The sequence below is a fragment of the Chelonoidis abingdonii genome, chromosome 10 (assembly GCF_003597395.2).
Source record: "Chelonoidis abingdonii isolate Lonesome George chromosome 10, CheloAbing_2.0, whole genome shotgun sequence".
Classification (NCBI taxonomy): Eukaryota; Metazoa; Chordata; order Testudines; family Testudinidae; genus Chelonoidis; species Chelonoidis abingdonii.
Genome location: NC_133778.1, coordinates 40,847,822 through 40,874,331, shown reverse-complemented (window position 1 = coordinate 40,874,331; position 26,510 = coordinate 40,847,822). Strand labels below are relative to the sequence as shown.

Genomic DNA, 26,510 nt, shown 5'->3' with positions numbered 1-26,510 from the left:
AAAGGAGGAGAGAAGAACATGCCAGTATCCCTCTATCTTGGTCCAAGAGTAACTAAATGCCAGGTGCCCAAGAGAATGAAAAGTTAATCATCAGGTGATCCACTACTGTTGCTCATTCTCAGTCTGGCAAACAGAGGTGGGCACACTACCTCTCCCGTGCCATGCCTGGCTATATAACCATTGATGGAGCCTAGCCTCCATGGAATTTTCTATGTGCTTTTTTGAATCTATACACAGGCTTGGCTTCGACAACATCCTCTGGCATTAAAAGGGTTCCATCAGGTTATACTGCGCCTTGTGTGAAGTAAATATTCCTGCCTATGTTGTTTGTTTTAAACTGCTGCCATCATTTCATTTGGTTACCTCAATTCTGGTCTTCCCGGCAGGAGTCAATAGACACCCGGTCCCTTATTTACTTTCCACACCAGTCATGATTTATAGACCTTCTATCTATATCGCACCATTAGCTGTTCTTTCTCCAGGTCCCTGAAAAGTCCATCTTATTATACTCTCTGCTATATGAATATGCCCACTCCATCACCCCTAAGTTTTTGTTCTCTTTTCTGAACCTTTTCCCAATTCCAATTATATTGTTTGAGACAACACATGCGAGCCCGCGAGCTCGCCCACATTCTCGTTACCGAGAGTACTCGCAACGGATGTTGGCGGGTGTACATGCAATCGTACTGAACTACGCGGGAAATATGATATTCTGTCCTTGCACTTACTCACACTATCCGCACTCTCTCTTAATGACTCACACATCCTCGTGGTTCACTTTTGATACTGCCGTGCGCTCACATTCAGGTTAGTTTTCAGAAACTATCCCATAATGAAGCGGCGCAAATCCTCTTCTTGAGTGGTTCAATAGCTAATTTAACACCCCATCATCTCTTATATTGTAGGTTGAGATGTTTGCAGTCAGTGCATACTTTGCATTTGATCAACACTGCTATTCATCTGCTTTTGTTGCCTCAGTTCCTCACCCCACAGCCCTACAGCGCAGAGGATCCTTTTGTATGCTGTTCGCAGCTCTGGGACTTAACTATCTTCGGATAGTTTCATGTATTATTTGCTCAGATTGCCACCCACCTGTGCACCTCACTGTTTACCCCTTTTTCCAGATCATTTACAAATATGTTGAATAGGACTGGTCCCAATACAGACCCCTGGGGGGTCACCACTATTTACCAGTCTGAAAACTGACCATTTATTCCTACCCTTTGTTTCCTATCTTTTAACCAGTTACCAATCCATGAGAGTACCTTCCCTCTTATCCCATGATAGCTTACTTTGCTTAAGAGCCTTTGGTGAGAGACCTTGTCAAAAGCTTTCTGAAAATCTAAGTACACTATATCCACTGGATCCCTGTTGTCCACATGCTTCTTGACCCCCTAAAAGAATTCCAGCAGATTGGTGAGGCATGATTTCCCTTTATAAAAACCATGTTGACTCTTTCCCAACAAATTATGTTCATCTACGTGTCTGACAATTTTGTTCTTTTTTATAGTTTCAACCAGTTTGCCTGGTATTGAAGTCAGGCTTACTCGCCTGTAATTGCCAAGATCACCTCAGGAACCCTTTTAAAAATTGATGTCACATTACCTATCCTCCAGTCATTTGGTACAGAAGCTGATTTAAATAATAGGTTACAGACTACAGTTAGTAGTTCTGCAATTTCACATTTGAGTTCCTTCAGAACTCTTGGGTGACTATCACTTCATAATTGTGACAATACAATGTGTGATTCTGCCAGATTACCGAGCGCCATTGTTTCCACAGAACTAGACTTGCTTGAAGTAGAGGGGAGTTGACAGCCTAGACTCAGTGGAAGGACCCACTAACGGAACAGAATACCTTTCTTTGCAACTACAAGTTTATAATGTGAAACTTAGAATAAATTTATTGGTAAATTGATCTACACTTGTTCAACAGAAAATGTCAGAGGGCATGTTTTCATATTTTCCCTGTACTATTTGTTACATGTTTCCACTCTAGATAATTCTGCTTAGAAAGTTTAAATTAATTGGAACATAGTTTAGAAAGAATGATAATACCTTACTCTAGAATAACTGCCTCTTTGGTTAACCTTTATAATTATGAAGTGGATTGGAAATCAATCCACACACAAAAGCAAGTAATTATGGAATTACTCTAAGATGACACTCACTAAGAAAAATGTCTTCCAGGAAAGAAGTGTTACCTATACTGCATAATTGACTCAAAACTATGTTGTTGCTATCTGGAATATAAATTAAATGAGTATATCTCCAACAGTCTTAAAACAGAGATCAATCAGAAGACTGCCAATGGAATCAAGAATCTCTCCCCATAACAGACAGGGCAAAAAACTATCTGAAAGGTAAATTTTTATTCCAATAAGAAGGACCAAATCCCCAATTTTCAGCAGCTGGCTAGTGCAAGATGCCTCTTCTCCTGGCAAAACTAAGTCGAATATTTGCTTTTCCTAGTATATAATACTATTTGCGTTTTCCTGTTTGTATGTTGTTAACAAACTAATTTTTGCATATTTAGCTGCACCCTGGCAGCTCTCAGGCAAATACCCTGAAATGATATGCAGTTTCTCATAAGCCACTAGTCTTCTATAAAGAATTCTGACACACACTCTTTCTTAAAAAACCCCATTTGTCTCTTCTTGTCCCTGTTATTCTCAGAGACTACAGGGATGGGGGATCCTATTATTGCCTCTTTTGAATTTCTGTTCATATATTATGCAATTCAGTGGTTCTCAAAATGTGCTTCATTAGACCAGTGTTATAGTCCAAAGAGAACTGGCTGGTGTCTCAGTTTCCAGATGTTACTTTAGACACTAAGGTTTTGAATACCTGTAAACAGTAAAGAACCACTAAGCTCTGTCTCCTGCAGGTCACTGCTATGTAAAAAGGTAAGAATAAGAACCATGAGGATCTAGCAGGAGAGAAATTTCTTGAGGAACTGGAGAACAAGAGGAACATTTGTAAGCACCACACCCAGGGGAGCAAAGAAAGGAGCAACATGAAAGTATTTAGAGAGTGAAGGGAAGAAGGACCTGGGAGCAAAGAACCAGATGGAAAGAAGGTATGCAGATGGAAAGAAGGAAGAGAGTTATGGCAGCAGAGAAACACATACCAAGAGAACACTAGGAGATGAAAATAAAAAATGAAAAGCAAAAAGGAGACTGATTATTTTTTTCTAAAAAAGGACATCACGTTATAGAGTTACAAACAAATATTTTTCTAATATTACTTTTTACAGACACACACAGACTTATTCTGCCACTGGTTAATTTGGCTTTATTTTTTAAACCAAGCCATTAGTGAACATGGACATATACTTGCTTATATACAGAATTCAAATGTACAAAATATAAATATAAAAATGTATATATAAAATCAATGCAAAGACAAGTCTAGAAACCTTGAGTTTTGGTGTGAAAAATAAAATCTACATTTTTTTTGGTTTTAAACTAGAAGTCCCACTTTGGTGATTTTGACAATTTCCTTGACATACAACTAATTTTAATATGAAGTAAACTGAGACTTCAGTGAAAACTTCAAAATGTCTACCTGCAAGGAAGCTATCAGTAGACACATATACATTGGATTTAAGCTTTCATTTTAGTTTTCCTGTGTTGCTGCATTAGCTTCAGCCAAACAACCAGACCAGGTATATTACTCAATTCTAAAATGAAACACAGAATTATTTACAAGTAAAATAGTTTATAATTTTTAAGCATATTCTTAGCTTTTCCCATTTGAATTGTCCCTCTGTATAACAAAGGAACTGCTCACATGAGTAAAGTTAGGCATGTGTGCAAATCTTTGTAGCAGTGGGGCCTTAAATACTTTTTTAACAATCTATTTACCACAGCTCAACTGTTGCTGAGTCACTGGCTGACAAAAGTGTTTCCCCAAGAATAGTGTTTCCAATTTTCTTCTTAAGCACAAGAACAGAGTCAAATACATTTATCCTGATTAATTAAAACTAAATATATTTTCTTCTATTTTTCAAGAAAAATGTTTAACAAATAAAAAGTAACCATGCCAAGACAGAAATGAATGTCGAAAAAACAGTGATATTGGAAAACATAGATCAGACGCCCAGATAAGTAAGGCCATTAATGGTACTCTGCCAAGCAGGAATGAATAATTGCTAAGCATGAGTCTTTGTGTTTAATGCCTCTACTTATCAAATTATGAGGTGATATATATTTTAACATTTTAAAATCCGCCTTTCCTTCCTTTGTGACACCCTTCTGGCATTTACTGGCTGACTGAAGCTATTCCAGAATGTGACAAATACCAAAACTGTCATTGCAACCTAGTCTATCCATGGTATTTATGGATGTTATAGAATGATGCATTCTCAGATCTTTATTGAGTCAAAAAGTATAATAAGAATTCACAGAGAGATTCAACTGTAGTCACAATATGACAGATATAATTTCCATCTTGAAATGATAAATACAATTGAAAATAAAGGGTTTGTAAAACTTATTTCTGTGCTGAATGCCCCATCAGCTTGGTTAGTCAGGATATTCAGCAAAGGTATTTGATCTTAAATCAATTTTCATTTTTGCTTTAAAACACATCGTTAAAGGAAAGGCTGAATTCACGAATTATTCTAACAAAGGAAATTCATAACAAGAATAAAGCTTATCAGCGCCCCTGGAATTATGGACAGGGTATTGCCAGCACACCATAATTACTTCCACAGCATTATTTCTTCTGTACACATACAAACTTGACAGATTCTAACATTCAGAGGTGTGACACTAGAGCACACAAAGCAACATTCCATCAAATCGGTTAGCATAATCTGGACCTAAACATTTTTAAACAAAAGTGAAATTCTTAATCTCCCTTGAGGCTGAAATGTGGCAGTTCTGGAAATGAAGACAGCCAGAGGAAAGAAACAAGAAGTTTTATTTGCATAAATAGAACATTGCTTGGTTACCAACGGTCTTGCTATTTCCATTCTAATTTTTCCACATTAACAATTCTAATTGTGGTATGTGTATAACATTCCTTGCTAGGGCTATGATTCTGTCACAGAGGTCACAGATTCCATGACTTTCCAGGACCTCCATGAGGCATGGCTGGAGCAGCTATCAGCCCCGAGCGGGAGGGGGGGGGGACAAGGGGGGGGGAGAACGGGACATGGGACACACTGGGAACAGCTGACTAGCAGCCAGCCCTACCCCGGGGGAAGGGAATCTGAAACACCTGATCAGTAGCAGTCTGGAGGGCTGCTGGAGCAGTGGCTGGGTTGGGTTAGCCCCCCTCGGGCTGGAGCTGCAGCAGGGGGCTGAAGCAGTTACAAGCCCCAACAGTGCTCTGTTTGTCGCCCTTCCTCCCTACCCCCCCCGGGTATTTTTAGTAGAAGTCGGGACAGGTCATGGCCAATAAACACAATGTCATGAAAGCCTCTGACCTGTCCCAACTTTTACTAAAAATACCCATGAGGGAATCATAGCCTTAGCTTCAGTGCAAGGTGCAATGGATAAGAACTGCAGTAATATGCCCTTTTCCTAAGCAGAGCTCAGAAGTGTGATTTAGTGGAAATGACAATGAGGTATGGAGCATCTCACTGCAGGAAGCTGAGTTCCCTCAACTCTCAATGACCTCATCTGTGGGGCCTACAGAAAGGGAACAGTAGTATTGCTTATATTGATATTTCATATTTAATATATTATTACATAGCTGATAAAATTTATACGCAGCAAATACCATTAATGCCAAAACAAAAATTAAAAGTCACCCTGTCTATACCAGTCTCATTTGATAAATTATACCCATTGTGTCAACCTCGTCCTCTAGTACAGTCCCCTGCACTTAAAGCAGGACTAAGTATTATCTAGACCATCCCTGACAGGTGTTTGTCCAATGTGATCTTAAAAATCCCCAATGATGGAGATTCCACAACCTCCCTAGGCAATTTATTCCAGTGCTTAACCACTCTGGCAATTAGGAAATTTTTCCTGATGTCCAACCTAAACCCATTGCTTCCTGTTCTATCTACAGAGTTAAGAACAACAATTTTTCTCCCTCCTCCTTGTAACAACCTTTTATGTACTTGAAAACTGTTATGTCTCCTCTCAGTCTTCTCTTCTAGAGACTAAACAACTCAATTTTTTTCAGTCTTCCCTCTAGATCTTTAATCATTTTTGTTGCTCTTCTCTGAACTTTCTCCAATTTGTCTATATCCTTTCTGAAATGTGGCTCCCAGAACTGGACACAGTACTCCAGTTGAGGCCTAATCAGAGAGGAGTAGAGTGGAAGAATTACTTCTTGTGTCCTGCTTATAACACTCCTCCTAGTACATCCCAGAATGACGCTTGCTTTTTTTTGTAACAGCGTTACACTGTTGACTCATATTTAGCTTGTGGTCCCCTATGACTGCCCAGATCTCTTTCTGCAGTACTCCTTCCTAGGCAGTCATTTCCCATTTTGTATGTGTGCAACTGATTGGTCCTTCCTAAGTGGAGTACTTTGCATTTGTCCTTATTGAATTTCATCCTAGTTACTTCAGACCATTTCTCCAGTTTGTCCAGATCATTTTGAATTTTAATCCTATCATCCAAAGCACTGGCAACCCCTCCCAGCTTCGTATCACCCGCAAACTTTATCGGTGTACTCTCTATGCTGTTATCTAAATCACTGATGAAGATATTGAACAGAACTGGACCCAGAACCAATTCCTGTGGGACCCCACTTGCTATGCTTTTCCAGCTTGACTGCGAACCACTGATAATTACTCTCTGGGAATGATTTTCCAACCAGTTACACACCCACCTTATAGTAACTCCATCTAGGTTGTATTTCCTAGTTTGTTTATGAGAAAGTCACGCGAGACAGTATCAAAAGTCTTACTAAAGTCAAGATATACCACATCTACCACTCCCCTGTCATCCACAAGGCTTGTTACCCTGTCAAAGAAAGCTATCAGGTTTGCTTTGATATGATTTGTTTTTGACAAATCCATGCTGGCTGTTATTTATCACCTTATTATCTTCTAGGTGTTTGCAAATTGATTGCTTAATTATTTGCATTGATCCAAGAGTTCAGTGCAGCTAAGCATGCTGTCTCTCTAGTACTCCCAGAATACGCCACGTTAGGGAACAGGAAGGAATCAAGTCATTATTCAATACATAGCTCTTCACTGCTTACTGGTAATCAATTTTGTAAGACAGCTCTAACAAGCTTTTTTTACACTGTGACAGTATTAGTTTTTACACTTCAATGCATGGTAGCAAAAATCACAAAGCAAATAACTATACATACCTTTTTAAGATGTCCTAATCTAAGTTTGAAAATTTCTTCCTGTTCATGATATTCTGCTAGAGTCAACCTGCAAAAATAATAAGAAGCAGTTTTAGATTTTACTATCTTATAAAAAATACAGAAATTGACACACACATTAAAATATGAACAACAACAATAAATAGCATTCTTTATTTACCATTTATAGCTACCAACACAAGATCACGTTTTAAATTGTGTCTGGATTTTTTAATTTTTTTTTTTATAACATGTCATTCCAGGGCCAAAACCCATTATTTATAGAAACCTATCTGGGATTCTGAAACATTAATTGTCTATGCTAAGACCACTTCCCATTCAGCAGACCATTACTTAGGGCACGTCTTCACTACCAGCTGTATCGGCGGGTAGCAATCGATTTCTTAGGGATCGATATATCGCATCTCATCTAGACGCGATATATCGATCCCCGAATGTGCTCCTGTCGACTCCAGAAGTCCACCAACGTTAACGGCGGTAGCGGAGTCGACGGGGGAGCCGTGGACGTTGATCCCACACCGTGAGGACGGTAGGTAACTCGATCTAAGATACTTCGACTTCAGCTACGTTATTCACGTATCTGAAGTTGCGTATCTTACTTAGATCGATCCCTTCCCCTAGTGTAGACCAGCCCTTAGTATGAGATCTTCTCCTTTACCACCCCTAAATCTTAGCAATTGCCTCAGCATTTGGTTCTCAAAATATGTCACTCAGTGCACTACCACGAAGGAATCCATAGACAGTTTGGAAGAACCTAGTTTAAAACTCAGGAATTCCAGGTCATTGTCTCCAATCATAGAAATTACGGAAAGTAGTTAGGAAGCAGTATGGAGCAGAACTGTATCATGCATCCAAGTTGAACAACCTCAACTACCCAGTGATCTGCAGTAATTTCCCCCAAAACTGCAAGGAAACAGACTAAACAGATCCTCAAAAGAAGGGGAAATGGAGAAAAGCCAAAGTGAAAACCACCTCTCAGTTCTCATTCAATGTATCAGATCTGAAGGTTTGATCCCAAAGATGACAAAATGAGTGGAAAAAGGTTCATCAGCTCACTGCCTGACACATTTTCCACTGTCCTGCCTCTTCTGATATTGCAAAGTCTGCACCTTTCAGAACTGAGGCCGAAACTTCCAAATGTCATGAAAGGTCTCCAATACCAAAAAAATAAAAAAAGACAGTTGTTCTTCAGGACTGATGCAAGGACTCCCCAAGACTTACTGCTGGTAGACTTCAAAGTCTTATTCTTTGAAGCACCTTGCTCATCTTGAAATTGAAAGGGCACTCCACATCAATTAGGAGTAGGTCTCCACAGATCTGAGCCTTAGAATAACGTAGGAGTACTGCGGAAAAACAACTGATACCATTGTAAAAACCAAAGCATCTGAGATGTCATGCCTGTAAGAAATACTAGGACATTTTTCTGCTCGTCAGAAAAGTGGTCAATGAGAAGATACATCTCTTCCCAAAGATGCAGTTGGTACCTAGCCACACAGATACTAAACATTCCTCACCAAAAGTCAAGCTTTTTGGTGTCCTTACCCAGTGGAAAGGTAAGAACTACCTTGGATTTTTCTCAACCTTTCAATGACTACTGACACCACCAATGAGCCAATACAGGTACAGAAATATTGGAATCCCTTATTATCACTGCCTTTTTTAGACATGGCTGGGATTTTTTAGACATGAGATGTCTTTAGCAGGGTCCAGCAGCTCATTATTAATGTAACAAGATTCTCTCTCTCTTAGTACTGCTGGTTTCATTCAATCAGTTAAAAAGGCTATCTATGGACATCTGAATTTCAGAGCTTCAGTTCTAACATCTCCTGAAATGGGCTGAAATCAGGGGGCAAAAACAAATAAGGATGTGACTACGTCCCCAGGAAAATTTGAGGAAGAAGCAATCTTTCCTTTCAGGACAACGTTGTCGCAAAGCAGGGCTTTGGAGCTGTGCTCCGGCTCCACTCCAGCTCCAAGCAAAAACCTGCAGTTCCACTACTCTGGAGCTGCTCCGGGCTCCAGCTCTGGGCTCCACTCCAAAGCCCTGTTGCAAAGTGCCCTACACCTTCTTCCTTGTCGGGTGAAAGGTGGTCATGCACACCAACTGAGGGGACAATTTAACAGATACTGGTGTGGCCAGCAGAGGAAGTGGCAGTGAAGAAAAAACCTTAGCTGTCTGGGAGCAGCAGATAGGTGAGTAGCAACAGGTTTTATGGCTGACCTTCTTCAAACTCACAAGGGAGAGGAGATCCTGTCATTAAGGCCATAGGGGCCATATGCTAAATGGAAAGCAAATGAATGGAGCCTCAAATGGCTTGTCCCAATAGACCAGAGAAGTGAGCACAAGTGAGAACATGAGCCCTGGACAAACCAACCATTCCAGTTCCAAGAACTGTCACGATGAACCTTCCAACTGCACAAGACAGCACTAAGTCTGAGCCAGACACTCACAGAAGAAAGGCCCTGATTGAGATTTCTTCTCAAGGTCCATGTCCAGTGTCTGATACAGGGACCGGATTTGTTAGGTTTCCTTGATTAGAAAAGGCAGAGAGCCTCGGCTGCCCAAAGGAGTGGAATCAAGATATGATGACCCTACACAGATCATGACAAGAACAAACTACTGGTTTGTGTGTCTACTTCTAGAAACATGGAGAGATTAATGCTCACAACCTAAATTTGCTGTTCTTATGGGAGAACTTGGAGGCCACAATCAAAATGTTGGAGGACCCCCTGATCCAGTAAAAGTACAAATACAAACTATCACTGGAAACATAAGTTTTATGCCAAATCCTCCAGAAATCACTCTGGGCACTGAGTGAAAGTCCTTCAGCCACAGCTAGCTGAAGAAAGGAACGAACTAAGGCAGTTTAGGAAACTTGGTCCTTTCATAACCTTGGCTACCTACATGCAGGACCAGGATAGGAAGTTTGCGTAGCCCAATAGGCACTGCTTTACAGGATGTTCCTGAAGCACAGTAACCCTTGAGAGGCACAACCCATAAGTATGAATATACAGAGGTCACCTTGAAAAGATTTCAACTAGCAATAATCACACCTCAGATTAACTTTATTGGTTATGATACTGCCACTGCATTTCAAGTCAATCTCACTCCATCCTTCCACACTATCCCCGGTAAACCACTGTTTCTTTTACAGTATATTTTATTTACAAATCTAATGTGGTTAGAGGCACTGCATGATGCATAAGCAATTTAAAACTGTTGACACTGATTTTTCAGAGAAGCTTATGAAATGTTAAATGTTATTGTAGGCACAATTACTTTAACTTGTGTTAGATTACTGGTGAAGAAACAAACCTCATTCCCACCTGTATTAAAAACAGTTACATGCTAGAAGTAGGTTTATTATTCCTTATTTGAACATTAAAGTGTGCTACACCTTACATAATAGTTTATAGAAACGAACAAAAATATTACTCCTATTTATCATATGTGAAGTTCTAACAATGTACCTAGTGTTAATTTTTTTGGTTTATAGGCCACTACATCATTGTACTGCCCAGGCAAGGCACCCAAATTTTCAGGTTTAGTTTTTCTACTTGTAAAATGGACCTCATAATTTAGATAGTCTCTTCCATACATAGATTTCAAAGCTCTGCAAAAATACTGAAGAGTATCCCTATTTGATCACTATTTCTCTCTTCACTCTCCTCTCACGCAAGACCAGCTCACTGATTTTTTTCTTGTAAAAAAATCATCATCAGGCACAGACCTACCATGGAAAATTTCAGCAGAAAATTGAAAATTTCAGAAGCGAATGACTGAAGACAAGGAGTTAAAACAGAAATTGTGATGCAACATAATTAAGCCTATTTTTTTAGTCACTAGTAGTTTTAGTAAAAGTCATGAACAGGTCATGGGCAATAAACAAAAGTTCACAGCCCGTGACTTGTCCATGACTTTTACTAAAAATACCTGTGACTAAAACATGAGGGGGGGAGGGGGAAGGGGAAGAGGCGCAGGTGATCTGAGGGTGCTGCGGGCGCTGGGGGAGGTGGCCCAGGACCCTGCTGCTGCTGCTGGAGGGGAGGGTTGGCAGGGCTGGCTGGGGCTTCCTACCTGGCTCCACATCCCTGCAGCTCCTAGGAGATGGAGGGGCACAAGCGCTGGCTGCTGGAGCTCCCATTGGCAGGGAACCGCAGCACAAAGTCCCCTCACCCCCAGCTGCCGAGGTGCTGCAGAGCCATGCCAGTGAGAGCCCCCCACCTCAAGGTAAGTACCCCCTAACCCGCTGCCCTTAGACCCCTCGCACACACACAAACTGCTGCTGCTGGCCCAGGGGCTGCCTGGCTCAGGCAGCCTCTGCGCTAGCCACTGCAGAAATCACGGATTATGTGACCTCCATGACAGACTCGCAGCTTTAAACATAATCTATACTGGATCACAATCAACATGGTGCTACTATTATAATGATCTCTCCTCTAGACATCTCCCAAGGGGGGGAAAAAAAAAGTGGGGATATGAATACAACAAAACACTCAAATTCTTCTGCTCATACCTTCCTTACAAAAACAGAAAATGTTTCAGGATGGAATTTTTAGAAGTGCTCCAGAGCTAGCCTAACTCTATTTGAGGTTTTTTTTTGGCGTGGGTTTTTTTTTGTTGTTTTTTTTTGTTTGTTTGTTTGTTTGTTTTTACAGAGTTAGGCCAATGTTATGCACTTGCAAAAATCTCTCCCATAATGTTCTAATTCAACATCTTTTCTGGGTCTTATCTATGTTTGTTTTACAGACTAAGCTGCTTGGGGCAAGGGCTGTCTTTATTCGTCCTGTAAAGACCCAGGCACATTGTTGGTGCTTAAACATGTAATTCTGAAAAATTGCTGAAAGCATCTACTTCCTCCATGCCCAACAGAATGTTCCCTCTAAACGAGTTTGTTCAATTACTTTAGCATAACTGACATCTTAGTGTCTCCTCCCACAAACATTTTAAATTAGACACAGAGATCAGAACTGAAGTATTTGCATGAGACACTGCCACTGAATAAATGGAGTGACAGACGAAATGATGATTAGGGAGCCACCATGACCAAAACGGCTAAAGCTGAAAAGCGAAGGGAGGAGGAAGTCACTATAGAAATCAAAATTCTTCTTTCTAAAAGCAATAACGTATTAGCCACATGAAGAACATAGAATCATAGAACTGGAAGGGACCTTGAGAGGTCATCTAGTCCAGTCCCTTTCACTCGTGACAGAACTAATTATCTAGACCATTCCTGACAGGTGTTTGTCTAAACTGTTCTTAAAAATCTCCAATGATGGAGATTCCACAACCTCCCTAGGCAACTTATTCCAGTGCTCAACCACTCTAACAGTTAGGAAGCTTTTCCTAATATCCAACCTAAACCTCCCTTGCTGCAATTTCAGCTCTTTCATTCTTGTCCTATTCTCAGAGGTTAAGAAAGACAATTTTTCTTCCTCTTCCTCTTAACAACCTTTTACATACTTGAAAACTGTTAACATGTCCCCCCTCAGTCTTCTTTTTCCCAGACTAAACAACTCAATTTTTTTCAATCTTCCCTCATAGGTCGCGTTTTCTAGACCTTTAATTATTTTTGTTTGCTCTTCTCTGGACTTTCTCCAATTTGTCCACTTCTTTCCTGAAATGTGGCGCCGAGAACTGGACACAATACTCCAGTTGAGGCCTAATCAGAGAGGAGTAGAGAGGAAGAATTACTTCTTGTATCTTGCTTACAACAATCCTGCTAATACATCCCAGAATGATGTTCGCTTTTTTTTTTTTTGCAACATGCGTATACACTGTTGACTCATATTTAGCTTGTGGTCCCCTTGACTCCCAGATCCCTTTCCGCAGTACTCCTTCCTAGGCACTATTCGCCTTTTGTATGGCGCAATTGATTGCTCCTTCCTAAGTGGAGTACTTTGCATTTGTCCTTATTTGAATTTCGTCTATTTAACTTCAGACCATTTCACCAGTTGTGCCAGATCATGTTGAATTTAATCCTTATCCCCAAACAGTGCAACCCAGCCCAGCTTGGGTATCATCCGCAAACTTTATAAGTGTACTCTCTTTGCCATTATCTAAATAATTGATGAGATATTGACAGAACTGGACCAGAACCAGACCTCTGCAGGACACCACCGTGGTATACACCTCTCCAGTCTATGACTGTGAACCACTGGATGATTACTCTCTGGGAACGATTTCCAACTGTATGCACCACCTATAATAACTCCATCTAAGTTGTATTTCCCTAGTTTGTTTATGAGAAGGTCATGTGAGACAGTATCAAAAGCTTTACTAAATCATGATACACCACATCTACTGCTTCCCCGCCTATTCACAAGGCTGTTCCCTGTCAAAGAGAGCTATCAGGTTGGTTTGGATGATTTTGTCTTGACAATCCAGGATGACTGTTGCTTATCACCTTATTATCTTCTAGATGTTGCAATTGATTGCCTAACATTTGTCTCCTCATCAGGGGTACGAAGTTAAGCTGACTGGTCTGTAACTCCCTAGGGTGTCCTTATCGTCCCTTTTCACAGACTGGGCACCTATATTTGCCCTTTTCCAGTCTTCTGGAATCTCTCCATTTCCATATTGAGAGCTGTCATAAGTAGATAGGTAAGGGTTAAATTTTCTTTACCTGTAAGGGTGGACAGGGAATCAAGCACTGACCAGAGGACCAATCAGAGAACTGGATTTTTTTTAGAAGTCTGGGAGGGAAAGGAACTCGGGGTCTTTGTTTCTCCCGGCTATGGATTGAAACAGCTTTTGCTAACTCCAATATTCTTTCTAATATCTTACTATCAAGTGTGAGTACAAAGGAACCAAACAATAGGCTTTATGTGCTTTGGTTTGTATTTCACATGGGTAAAATTGCTGGACTGGTTTAACTTGGCTATTTTTGAAGCAGACTGTGTATTCCTAATTCTTATAAGCAAGAGCCTGTAATTGACACTTAATGCTGGTTATATTTGTTCTGTATTATTCTTTCTTTTATATAAGTTTCTTTTAAAACCTTGTTGAGGTTTTGGTTTTTCTCTGGTGAGGCTACAGGAAAGGGTGGGAAAACTCTTTATGTTACCTTTACTAGGTTTGAATGCATCGCCTCAGGGGGCGGGTGATTTCCTCTTTGTTTTGCTTTCAACAGTTAAGTACTTGCATCGCCCAGGCTCACCCAGGGAGGGAAGCTGGGGGAGCAGATAACGAGGAAGACAAGGGGAGGAGCTTGTTTTCCCGTTTGAGATAGGAGACCCAGGCGTTCTGGGTCTTGGGGGTGCCCCCAGGGAAAGGTTGGGGTGACTCGGGGTGACCAGGAGCCCTAAAATCCTGGTTGGTGGCAGCGAGATCAGAGCCAAGCTGGGTATAAGCTTGGGGAGAGTTTTATGTAAGCACCCAGATTTTTGGACGCTAAGGTCCAGATTTGAGACAGAAGCTTACCACAAGAGCGAAGTGTGATTTCACACACATCTGACAAAGTGGGTATTCACCCATGAAAGCTTATGCTCCAATACATCTGTTAGTCTATAATGTGCCACAGGACTCTTTGTTGCTTTTCATGTGGTTAGTTGCCATCTTGATGAGTACTTTCATTAGATTATTACCGTTGGAAGAGACCTTAAGAGATCATCTAGTCCAACCCCCTGCTCAAAGAAGAACTAATCCCCAAATAGCCCCTTCAAGGATTGAACTCTCAACCCTGGGTTTAGCAGGCCAATGCTCAAACCACTGAGCTATCCCTAGATAAACACGGTAAGTTGTTAATCATCCAACTACATCAGGAAAATGACCTGTCACTGGCAATGCCTCAGCCATCACCTTCTTCTGGTTTTGAAAACAGTTTTCAAACTGTTCATATATAAAAAGCTGTTTTCAACCCTGGTTTCAACCACACTTTTTTGTAACCAAACTAAAAAAATATTTGTTTTTGTCTACACAAAAAGCTAAGCTATTGTAACAACTAAATAAGGTGGTGCCTGAGGGACTCACTGCTGACAAGCTTTGTTACCAGATAATTTTTTTCAGCATAGCAGTGTAAAGGTCTGCCTAATCACATATATGTATGTTGTACTAATGTACCTCTGTTTTAGTTCATTAATCTCAGCCATTCTGTACTTCCCTCCAGCTAGGTATAAATAAAGCCCCTTCCTTTTGGCTATGGGCTAATTAGAACCATTATTCTCAGAGTGATGTGGGCAGAGTGATGAGCACAATATGAATGCAGTAATGGTAGATTAGAAAGAGTAAATGAATACTGAATACTAGACTGGAAAAGCACAATTATTAATTGTTTTAACCAGCCACATGGAAACGTACTGTCTGTCTAACTCTGTAATGGTGAGCCGCAGTTTTACTGTAGGTATATCTTTCAGAGAAGAAGAGGTATCACAGTAACAAGTAAGACTACAACAAATCCTAATTAGAAGTTCTAAAACCCCCTAGAGTTCCTGCCAAGGGAACATGAGAGGCCCTTGTGTTCTGGTGATCCCATTTCGTGTTAAGAACCCCAGCAAACAACACACAAATAGGCAGACAGTGTTATACATAAAACAGCAGTTATATCAGGACCAAATTAACATATACAAATACACAGCTAGTCTTGATTCAATAATGATTAATGTGTGTAAACTACCATTCAATTACTAAAATAGAAAAAAATTACAATTAACTTCTTGGCTATACCGTTGTCAAAAGAAATCTTCAATGCTCAATTTGTATTCAATTTACATGTAACAGCTTAATCAAACCTAAATTAAATGTGAATTTGAAAATGTTAAAAATAATTAATTTGAGAATATTTTGACAAAAGGACAGGAGTAGCTATTTGTGAATCTGGAACAAATCGGACAAGAGATATTCATGGTACAATTAAATATGCAATGCCTCTTGTGAAACATGCAACTGAAGCAAAATTTATCTTCTACTAAAGCAGCAAAAAAATCTCAGAAAATTTAATATGAATATAGACTAAAAAGACTTAGCCAAACATACTGGTCAAGTATATTAATGGCTAAGAGTAACAGTAACAATTGCTTGGCTTTTAATATATAGAACATTTATATTGTCACAAGCTTTGTTTGTACGGTAGAAAGTAAAAGCAACTACAGAGCTGTCCTGCAGATTTAAAAAACAAGAATGCTAAAGTCTCTGCAAACACAACACACAATTTACAGAATCCCAATGTATGTATTCATTTTTCTTAAGTGGAACAAAGAGTTAGAGACTGACAAACTGTGCAAGAAGAATGAGCTAGTTCCCCTGGAAACAGATATTCTAGAAAAGAGCCCATATTAGTTCCAGTATTATTTAAAAAGTGAAGCATGACTAGCTTATATGAGAAAGAAGCACTTCTTAAATGGTAAGTTATATATGAAAATGTAAGGGGTTTTGTGTTTTAAATTAGCACCTCTGAATAGCCTTCCTACCATAAACTTTCTGAGAAGCGTCACTTTTAAAAACAAACCATAATCAGTATTAACTTAAAGGTCTAATGTCAGTTCTAAATCCTGTTGCAGATCCCTTTTATTCTTAATTCTTTTGCCACCATGTGCAAAATGTGCCAGAAACATATGATGCACAGGTAAAAGGGATATTGGATTTGATAATCAGAAAAGGCTGAACATTTTGTTGTAATTGTAAATATTTAAAATAATAATTTTTCTGATGATTAAAGGTCACAATCAACCTGGGATCTAGCCAATTTCAAAACAGGAGTTTAAAAGAACTTTGAAGTACTGCTCCTGGTGCACTGGCCAACTTTTTGTAGTTTAATAACCACATTATCATATTTGTAAAAATGTGTTTCCCTCCTGTTGTTGTATGGAAAACTCAAACAAAGGAAGAGAAAAACTGATTATACAGGGAAATAGTGATAATGAATATACAATGAAGTGCAATCAAATGCAAAGTAAACAAATTGAAGGAAAAAACTTTTCTTTTTTTCAATCTCTTTCCATTATACTTAACTTTATAGTTACTTGTAACAATAGTAGGTAAAATATTTTCAAACAGAAGGGTAATTTTTAAACTGAGGGTGTCCATTAAACCAGCACTAAAGCATTTAAATTAAAAGACACAAGATCATTTACTTTTTTTAAAGCACATTATTAATTTAGATGCAGGCTGTCAGATACTACGGGGCTGTATCCAACTCCTTTCAAAGCCAATTGAAAGACTATTATCTTCTTCAGCGGAAGCTGACTTGGTCACCAAAAGCCTTTTTTACATCAGTTTAACTGAAAGAAGAATAAGGCTAACTCCACTGATTTCAGTGGATTTACAAGTGTAGAATACTAGAATTAGGCATGTCTAATTAGAGAACCATAGACACATTGCATCAGGGCAAAACAGACTGATACATTGCAGCTACATAGACTTGGGTGCAAGTTTCGTCAATTTAGACCAAGCCATCAGTGAGAACAAGAGTAAGTCCCTAACTTGCTGGCATACGGTGTAACTGCTGAGGTTATGCCAATACTTGCACTGCAAACAAAATGGACAACATCTAGGAAACCATGAAAATGACTGACTGAATTGGTAAACTTACAGCTGTGGTAAACTGGGTCTAAGAAAGGGATCATTTTCTGCCCCATTGACAGCTTTATTTTTCCTCTGTTTTGGTTCTGAATTGGCAGATGGTGTTTGAGAATTATTTGTAGATGGAGGTTTTCGTTTGGCTAGGAGCTTTCTTTGCCTTTCAATATCTTCCCTTTGTTGATTCACCCATTCTTGTTGCCTGTATAACCAAAAATATTGCATTAACTATTAATATTTTTACAGCTAACAACATTTTAAAAAGCAGACTTATAAGAATGGCAACGATGGATTCTAATCCACTGAATTACCATAATCTCTTTTCTTGGTAAAAATGAAACCCTCATGTGGTGTACTTAATTAACAGGCACTGTAAATGTCAATATTTATTTTGTGGGGCAGAAGAAGAATTTGCATGATTTTATTTTATTTTGTATGTTTGTTTCTTGGTGTATTCTTTGTTGGATAATATGCTACAGATCTGCAATTTGGCAAGAGGATGGTAATTGAAAAAATTGTACTTTTTCTGCCAGTAATCATTTTTGCACAAATGAAGAATAAGAGTATTTCAGAGTATGTTAAAAAGAAACAAAATGTTCCCTATTAGGTAGGAGTAGTCTCACAAAGTTTTGGAAACATGTTGGTATAATTGTCTTTTGGAATAGGTTTCCAAAAGTGTAACATACATACTGTGTTCTCCACATTGGAAACAAACGGTATTCTGACAAAGTGGATATTATCGCTTACAACCAACACCAAAAGAAAAAAAAAGTCAGATGTCAATACAGAATATTAATATGGTTGTTTTACAGTTCAGATACTTTATCTGAGCTGAACTTCCTAAATAAATAATCAGTTGGGTTACACAGCAAATATTGTATGTGTGCACAAAACACATAAGGAAGACTGCAAAAGCTAAATCATTAGATATTAACTAGGTCAGGGGTTCTCAAACATTTAGTGTGGCCCCATTTCTGACGAGTGCCTTCATAGACCAAATCCCTATGCAATCACAATCCTATTTGCATTCCCACATCTTTCTTGGCAAAACTAGAGGTTTTTGGTGAATACATTAATACTTAACAAATCAGTTTACTTTCCAAAGCATGTCTCTGAAATTATGAATTAGTTTCTTTCTCCCATTCCACCCCCTGCCCCATCTCCCCAAGCTCCTTCTCTGCTCCATTCTCAGCTGAAGTACCTTGTTGAGGCAGCTCTTTTCCTGCTGGCGGCTACAGGCTCCTTTCCCCCATCCGCTTATGCTAGCAGCAGCCCTTAGTGGCGGCTGCTAGGTTTGCTGCTCCTCCTCGCTCCTCCTTCATTGCAATGAAGAGCCTGGATGTCTGTTGAAGCTGCTACAATGAAGGATGTGGAGCCAGCACCATGTGACCAGCAAGCCCTCCACAGACCATCAACTGTTCCACTGACCACCAGTAGTTGGTGGACCACAGTTTGAGAATCACTGATCTAGGTTTACAACTTTTTTTTATCAATTGTGATGATTAATGAAATGCTGCGCAGTTAGTAAATTCACACTTGTTCTAAGGCTTGTTAAAATCAAGGGAGGCCCAATCATCTTCTTTAAAAAACAACAGGATTTAGCATTCTACATTCTGTCAGTTGATTAAGGGAGTTCTGTACTGTATTCTGAAACTTCAAAAAGCAAAGTGATATACTACATATGAAAAGCAGCTCCAATCCTAGAAGCTCTTAGTAATAAAAAAATCCACTGGAGGGAACTGACAATTACTGAGAATTTTAAAAACATAACATTGACTAACTTCACAAGATTTTGAAATGCAAAGCCATCTGTCCACTGTTCAGTAAATGAAGCACCATGTCGAACTGTTGTAAAATGCCCGAGGCGTAGTCTGTCTTGCATACTCTTCTCTCTGCTTGCCAGCTTTTCTTGTGTGCTCTAAGAAAATCAAAATATTACCAGTTTTTCTAAAGTGTTTAAAAGTTCGCAAAAACACAGCCCCTTCCTCTTATGTCTTTTTTTGAGTAGTAGATAAAAGAATGATGAATGGAAATAAGTTTCAACTACTCATATTCCAATTAACTCTGCAGAACCCATACCTGTTATTTTTTCTGGCTTATACATTATCAGAATGGTTAAAAATTCTGCAGTAAGAATTTAGCTATTATTCATAATGATACATGAACCAGAAAACCCAAGCTTGACTTTACTTGCAAATGTGACATGGAATTTAAAGAATGAGGGAAGAAGGCAGGGAGAATTTGAGCTACCTTTATTCTATCACAATTCAAGGCTCCTCAACAGGCTGGTGTGTCCCCAGCACAAGAGCCGTTTATGGGATGCTCTACTCCAGTGGTTCTCAAAGCTGGACCGCCGCTTGTTCAGGGAAAGCCCCTGGTGGGCCGGGCCGGTTTGTTTACCTGCCGCATCCACAGGTTCAGCCGATAGCAGCTCCCACTGGCCGCAGTTCACCACTCCAGGCCAATGTGGGCTGTGGGAAGCGGCCCAGGCCGAAGGATATGGCGGCTGCCCTTCCCACAGCCCCCACTGGCCTGAAGCGGCAAACCGCGGCCACTGGGAGCCGCGATCAGCCTAACCTGTGGACGCAGCAGGTAAACAAACTGGCCCAGCCCACCAGGGGCTTTCCATGAACAAGCGGCGGACTGGCTTTGAGAACCGCTGCTCTATACTCCAAAGCAGGCCACACTCCCTCTAGTCTGATGAACAACAGGTCTGATACATCCTGTTCCCAGCATACCCTGGTGCTGAGGCTAGCAATGGTGACAGCATAGATATTCAAAGTGACCCTCCATTGTGGAAATTCTTCCGCAGTCTCTCGCAGCAGAATTTATGCAAAAATTTAGTTTCTTTTCTTAATGTCCTGACTTGTCTTGTAATCATTGCATTAAACTAATTTTTGTACTCATTTTCCTTGACTTTTGGGGGTTGTTTTTAAGAAAAGCAGTATTGTTAGTGTTTAAGAATGTTAGCATTAAATTTGAAGTTCATATCTTATTTACGTGAATGGGATGGCAGAGGGGTAAGTATCTGCTTTTGATACTCTTGATATTAAGCTAAAGACAGAAGGCAGCAGTGGACTGATTTACAGTGGAAATTCTCCTAGTTCTCTTACGTGCTTTTCACAAAAATAATGTCCCCAGTGAGCGTGTCCAGAAGTAGTTTTTCAATCACCTGTAAATTTATTTTAAAATACTTTGCCCAAAGTTCAGAAAAAAGGCTGACCATCACCCAGAAGAAAAGCCACATGGTAAGGTCATATCTTTTATGCTTGGCAGTGACTGAATTATTAGTGAGCAAAAAAAAATGTTAAGTTCAAGAATGCATTTTTTCCCACTCTTCCATATTTCAAAAATGGCTGAAGGGATTTTTCTCAAATTTAAAATTAATTAGTTCTGGACTGAGACCAAAAACTTAGAAAGTTTCAGCCGAAACAGAAAGTTACAAGCAAGTGAAAATAGCGTGGAGTGTTTAATAACGGCACTCCATAGGTAACTATCTATAGTGCTTTCCACCACACACGCTGAAAAAAATAGTGTTCCACCTTACCTTTTCAATCAGAAGTTTCTTGCTCATTGAAATGCATTTGTTTAACCTTTCTTTGTATTTTTCAAGTAGCTTTTGTTGTTCATCTATTTGTCTTCTAAGATCACAGTTAGCCTAAGAACAAATATGAAAAAAAAGTCTGTTACATTTCACATCAATGTTATTTTATGGAAAATACTACAAATCAAAAACATATAACTATTATCAATACAAATGTATAGCTTCAGTGACATGCACTAAAGCAGAATGCTTATATATATATATATATATATATATATATATATATATTATTAATTCTATACAGTTTAGCAGGTAAAGACAAACCATGCAAGATTTTATTAACATATTTTAGATGAGATATATACAATTTGTGAAGTTATTACAATTCCTTTTACCCATCTCCTTTAAAGGCTTCTATTTGTTCTATCTGTGCACTGTTGTCTGGTTTTTGTCACATCCTGTTTGTCTAGTTGTTGATATAGTTACCTCTGCATCCCTACTACTTCTGGAGTATAACCACCCCAACTCCCTTACTCTAGTACAGGAACTTTTCAAAGTACTTCATTTTTTTTTTCTCATTATAGGCAGTTATTTTGTGCCCATGGTACTTCTGTCATGGTAATCTTGAAAACAAAGATAATAATAAATCGTTCTACTGAGGAATGCTTTACTTTACAATTAAAGCAAGAAATCTGTGAAAATATATCAAGATTTGTAAAAAGCCAAAGAAATTAAACACACACACTGCCATATACAATATCATCCTTGTCTGGAGGCTGAAGAAGTCTATAACCATCTTTAATAGTTAGATGTGCCAAAGACATTTCTTTTAAATGCTGAAGCAGAGAAAAATGAGATTCATGCACTTAGTTATTGCATACTGTAATATATGCTGCTTTTCAGAAAAAGTATTTACGCAGATTTTATAGAATATTGTAATCTTCGCAAATCTGGTGTTTTCTGTCATATATTTATATTTAAAGTTTAAAATATTTTCAGCTTTACAACTTAATATGATAGCACAGACATTTTCTATACACCATCACTAACTGATATTTTAAACAGACATCTTTTACTCAGTCTTTTACACTTACCCTGAGCAAATCATCTATACGACCTTCTTTCTTTTCCAAGTCTTGATTTTTATTACTTTCCAGTGCAGCTAATTTCAGCATTGTGAGATCAGTCTAAACAAAAACATTTTCAAATATTTAATTCCATTCTTTGGCAGCTGTAACGCATGATTTTCCTCATTTTTGTATCAATATTGTTAATTATTTTAAATTATTATAATTGTCTTTGTCCATTAACAGGCTGGGTTGAGTAAAGAGTTTGGATGAGCCACTTTAACTGATAAAGTTCTTCATTAATTGAAAGCCAATCTATTAAAGTGCAATTAATTTTCTTTTCCAGTAAGGGATGAACACAACATGGCTTGAATGAAAAAGTCTACTAATAATACTTTGTTAAATTGTCTCTGTTTGGTCTGAAGTGGTATCCCTCTAAGTAAGGATGTTTTAAACTAACCAACTGCAAAAGATAGAGGCTCAGAGGACTGGGCTGGACATGCCAAATGAAACAGCAGCTCAGCAATAAGCGTGCTGCAAAGCGTAAAAAGGACTGCCATTTTCATTGACAAAGAACTTCGACTTTTAGTTCTGAAAGGCCATGTTGTATCTGACCATATATCATTGTCACAGTGGTTGCTATCTTAAATACTGATAGAGCTAGAAACCAACACTATAAGATCAAATGACAGCCTGAATCTTGAGCAAAAGGTAAAAGCATTCATTTAACTCTAATGGTTCATGAAGTGCTATGCTGGAAGTAATGTGAGCACAAAATGGTAATCAGAATGACTAGCAGCTCATAATTTATCAAGCAAAATTGTTTTTGCAGACCACTACAAATGCTTACAGAACCTGTAAATTTTCTAAATACTGGTCTTGAACCAGTTATCAGGCATAGAAATAAATGGTCATTGATCAATGTTTTCATGTATTCTAAAAATGACATGGGAAGAGTCAATACAGAAGTGTTTACCTGAGTGATTTTAAATGATAACTGTTTTGGCTGTGTAACAGGGTGGTCCCCAAAAGCTAATGCAGTAGGAGAAGGACTATTCTGTTGAACCTAAAATACATAAACAAAAGATATCAGCTTCAACTTGAAATACTCAGATAGCAAAGTGAAAGTATTTTGAATGTGTATCTCAAAATCCAGTGAAAATAACTACTTGACAGTTGGTTGTAATTAACAAGGTAAAATACAAAACATGGAAAGACCATAATCTAACAATATGACAGATCTATCTTTGGAGTATTGTATCTAGCTGTTCACCATGCAGTTAATCACATGTGTATTTTGGAGAGGATGCAACATACTCTTAAAAAAACTATGATTGGATCCATTTCAAGGAAAAAGGCTGAGAGATTTGGTCTTATTCTGTATGGAATAGGAGCTTTTAGAACGTTTCTAAAGACCGTTACTTACCTTAAGAGGAATAGAATAAAGTTTGTAGAAACAGGCACAATACATATGAATTCACACTAATGCTCAACTAAAACAAAATTTTGGCATCAAGCACAGCAGTTAGATAGTATGAACAAAGCTGATCTAATAAGGACTCTTGTATACCAAGTCTAACAACCTTTAGTTTGGTAACAACTAGTATCATAAGCTTGCATCCTTTTCCAATGTCCCTCGGCTAGATTTTTGTGAGGCTTTGTCTACAATACGCAACTTTTAGCGACATGGCTGTGCCACTACAGCCATGTCATTAAAAGGCGCACAGTGTAGCTGCTGTTTGAGCGGCAGTAGCTTTGTCGGCAGACGAGCGCTCCTGTCAACAAAGTGCTGTTCACACTGGCACTTTTCGTCAGCCAAACTTTTGTCATTCGGGGATATGTGCGCGTGTTTTTCACATCACTGAATGACAAAACTTTTGTCCTTCAGTTTCCAGTGTAGATAAAGCCTTAGACTAAGTCTGACAACTCAAAAATGATTAAACTGGGTTTCCTTTAGTTTTGGAGGGCTTCTCTGTCATTGGGAGTCCAGAACAGGAAAAACCTGTTGTATGTTATGGAACCAGACAGACATCACTAAGACATCAGTCTGAAACCTCTAAGAGAAATCATTTTTGGGGGGAAAGAGACGGAAAATATAAATTAATTTTGTGTGTATATATATAGAGGGAGAGAGAGAGAGAGAGAAGAGGGCTGTCAAGCAATTAAAAAATTAATCGCAGTTAGTTGCACAATTAAAAATTAATTGTGATTAATCGCACTGTTAAACAATAATGGAATACTGTTTATTGAAATACTTATGGATGTTTTCTACATTTTCAAATATATTGATTTTAGTTACAACACAGAATACGAAGTGTATACTGGTCACTTTCTATTTATTTTTTAATACAAATATTTGCACTGTAAAGAGCAAGGGAAATAGTATATTTCAATTCACTCAATACAAATACTGAAGTGTAATCTCTTTATCATGAAAGTTGAATTTACAAATGTAGAATTACGTACAAAAAACACCTGCATTCAAAATAAAACAAACGTAAAACTGTAGAGCCTACAAATCCACTCAGTCCTACTTCAGCCAACTGCTCAGACAAGCAAGTTTGGCTACATTTGAAGGAGATAATGATGCCCACTTCTTGATTACAATTGTGATATTCCATATGCTATATGAAAATATGCCTGGAATGTGAATATAATGTAACTGGAATATGTTTTATGCAAAAGGTCTCTTGTAAGGTATCAAAGCTTATAATATACTGAGTGTATATTATCCTATTTGTATGTACGCATCATTCTTGTATCTAAAACTATATGAAGTTAACTCTGAGGTCCTACTGTAATTATGCAAAGTGTGGGCCATTAATGGTAGCTTAGGATCTTCATGGCTTCCATTAACTAGAACAATTGGTTGTAAATGGCTGTGTTTACTCACAAACCCTCTTGGGCACCTCAGGCCAACTCTGAAAGAATGAATAATGAGGTCTTACAGTGACATGTGATCATGTCACCTGGTTCTGGAATCCATCTGAAACCTGGTGCTTTTCCATTTAGAAGGAAGGGTGAGAACCCAGAGAGAGATGATGGATTCCCGTCTTGTGCCAAAGCTATAAAAGGGAACAGAACGAAGAGGGTTGCCAGTCATGAGAAATCCCCTAGCTACCATCTGAGCTGGAACAAAGACTGTACCTGGGGAAAGGATTGGGCCCAGACTAAGGAGTCTAATCTGTCAAACAAGCTTCTTGGAACATCTCTGAGGGCGAGATTTACCTATATTCAGATTCTTAATGTACACCTCTACCCGATATAATGCAATCTGATTTAATGCAAACTCGGATATAATGTGGTAAAGCAGCGCTCCAGGGGACGGGGCTGTTTTACCTCGTTATAGCCAAATTTGTGTTACTGCAAGCGGTTCCTCTGTGCCTGCCCATTACTTGCTGTGGCCCTCCCCAGGGCCACCCCGCCCCAGCTCACTTCCACTCTGCCTCCTCCCATGAGCACGCCGCAGCTCCGCTTCTCCTCCCTCCCAGGCTTGCTGCGTCAATCAGTCCACTTGGGGGAGGAGACGGAGGTGGAGCGGAGGTGAGCTAGGGCAGGGTGGCCACAGCAAGTAACGGGGGTGGGGGGCGCAGAGGAACCGCTCCCCGCCCCTGCTCACCTCTGCTCTGCCTCCTTCTCCTTCCACAAGCACGCCACCCAGCTCCACTTCTCCCTCTTCCACAGCTGATTGGCGCAGCAAGCCTGGGAGGGAGGGTAGAGAAGCGGAGCGCGGCGCACTCATGGGAGGAGGCAGAACGGAGTGAGCTGGGGCAGGGGGTCCCGGGGAGGGCCGCAGCAAGTAATGGGGGGGCGCAGAGGAACCGCTCCCTGCTCCAGCTCATCTCCATCTCTTCCCCTGAGCATACCGCTGCCGCTCTGCTCCCCCCCCCCCGCCCCTCCAGACTTGATGGGCCAAACAATTGATTGGCACAGCACGCCTGGAAGGGAGGGGAAGGAGGGAGGGAGAAGTGGAGCAGCAACGGTGCGCTCAGGGAAGAGGCGGAGGTGAGCTGGGGTGGGGAGCGGTTGGTTCCTCTCCCTACCTTGATATAACACGGCCTCACCTATAACAGAGTGAGATT

The 26,510-nt window shown here is 39.5% G+C and overlaps 1 protein-coding gene and 1 pseudogene across 4 annotated transcripts in view; both read right to left on the bottom strand.

Moving 5' to 3' along the window:
* Window positions 1-26,510, bottom strand: part of TLK1 (tousled like kinase 1) — a 143,176-nt gene that overhangs the window by 33,874 nt on the left and 82,792 nt on the right. For all 4 annotated transcript variants that reach the window (XM_032771035.2, XM_032771036.2, XM_032771033.2 and 1 more), the window contains 6 exons: window positions 23,405-23,494; window positions 22,456-22,548; window positions 21,365-21,475; window positions 19,599-19,735; window positions 17,831-18,019; window positions 7,284-7,350 (listed from right to left, as the gene is read on the bottom strand). In XM_032771035.2, coding sequence (XP_032626926.2) covers window positions 7,284-7,350; window positions 17,831-18,019; window positions 19,599-19,735; window positions 21,365-21,475; window positions 22,456-22,548; window positions 23,405-23,494 — 687 coding nt within the window. The remainder of the gene's footprint in view (window positions 1-7,283; window positions 7,351-17,830; window positions 18,020-19,598; window positions 19,736-21,364; window positions 21,476-22,455; window positions 22,549-23,404; window positions 23,495-26,510) is intronic.
* LOC116819367 (U4 spliceosomal RNA) lies at window positions 10,280-10,400 on the bottom strand (annotated as a pseudogene).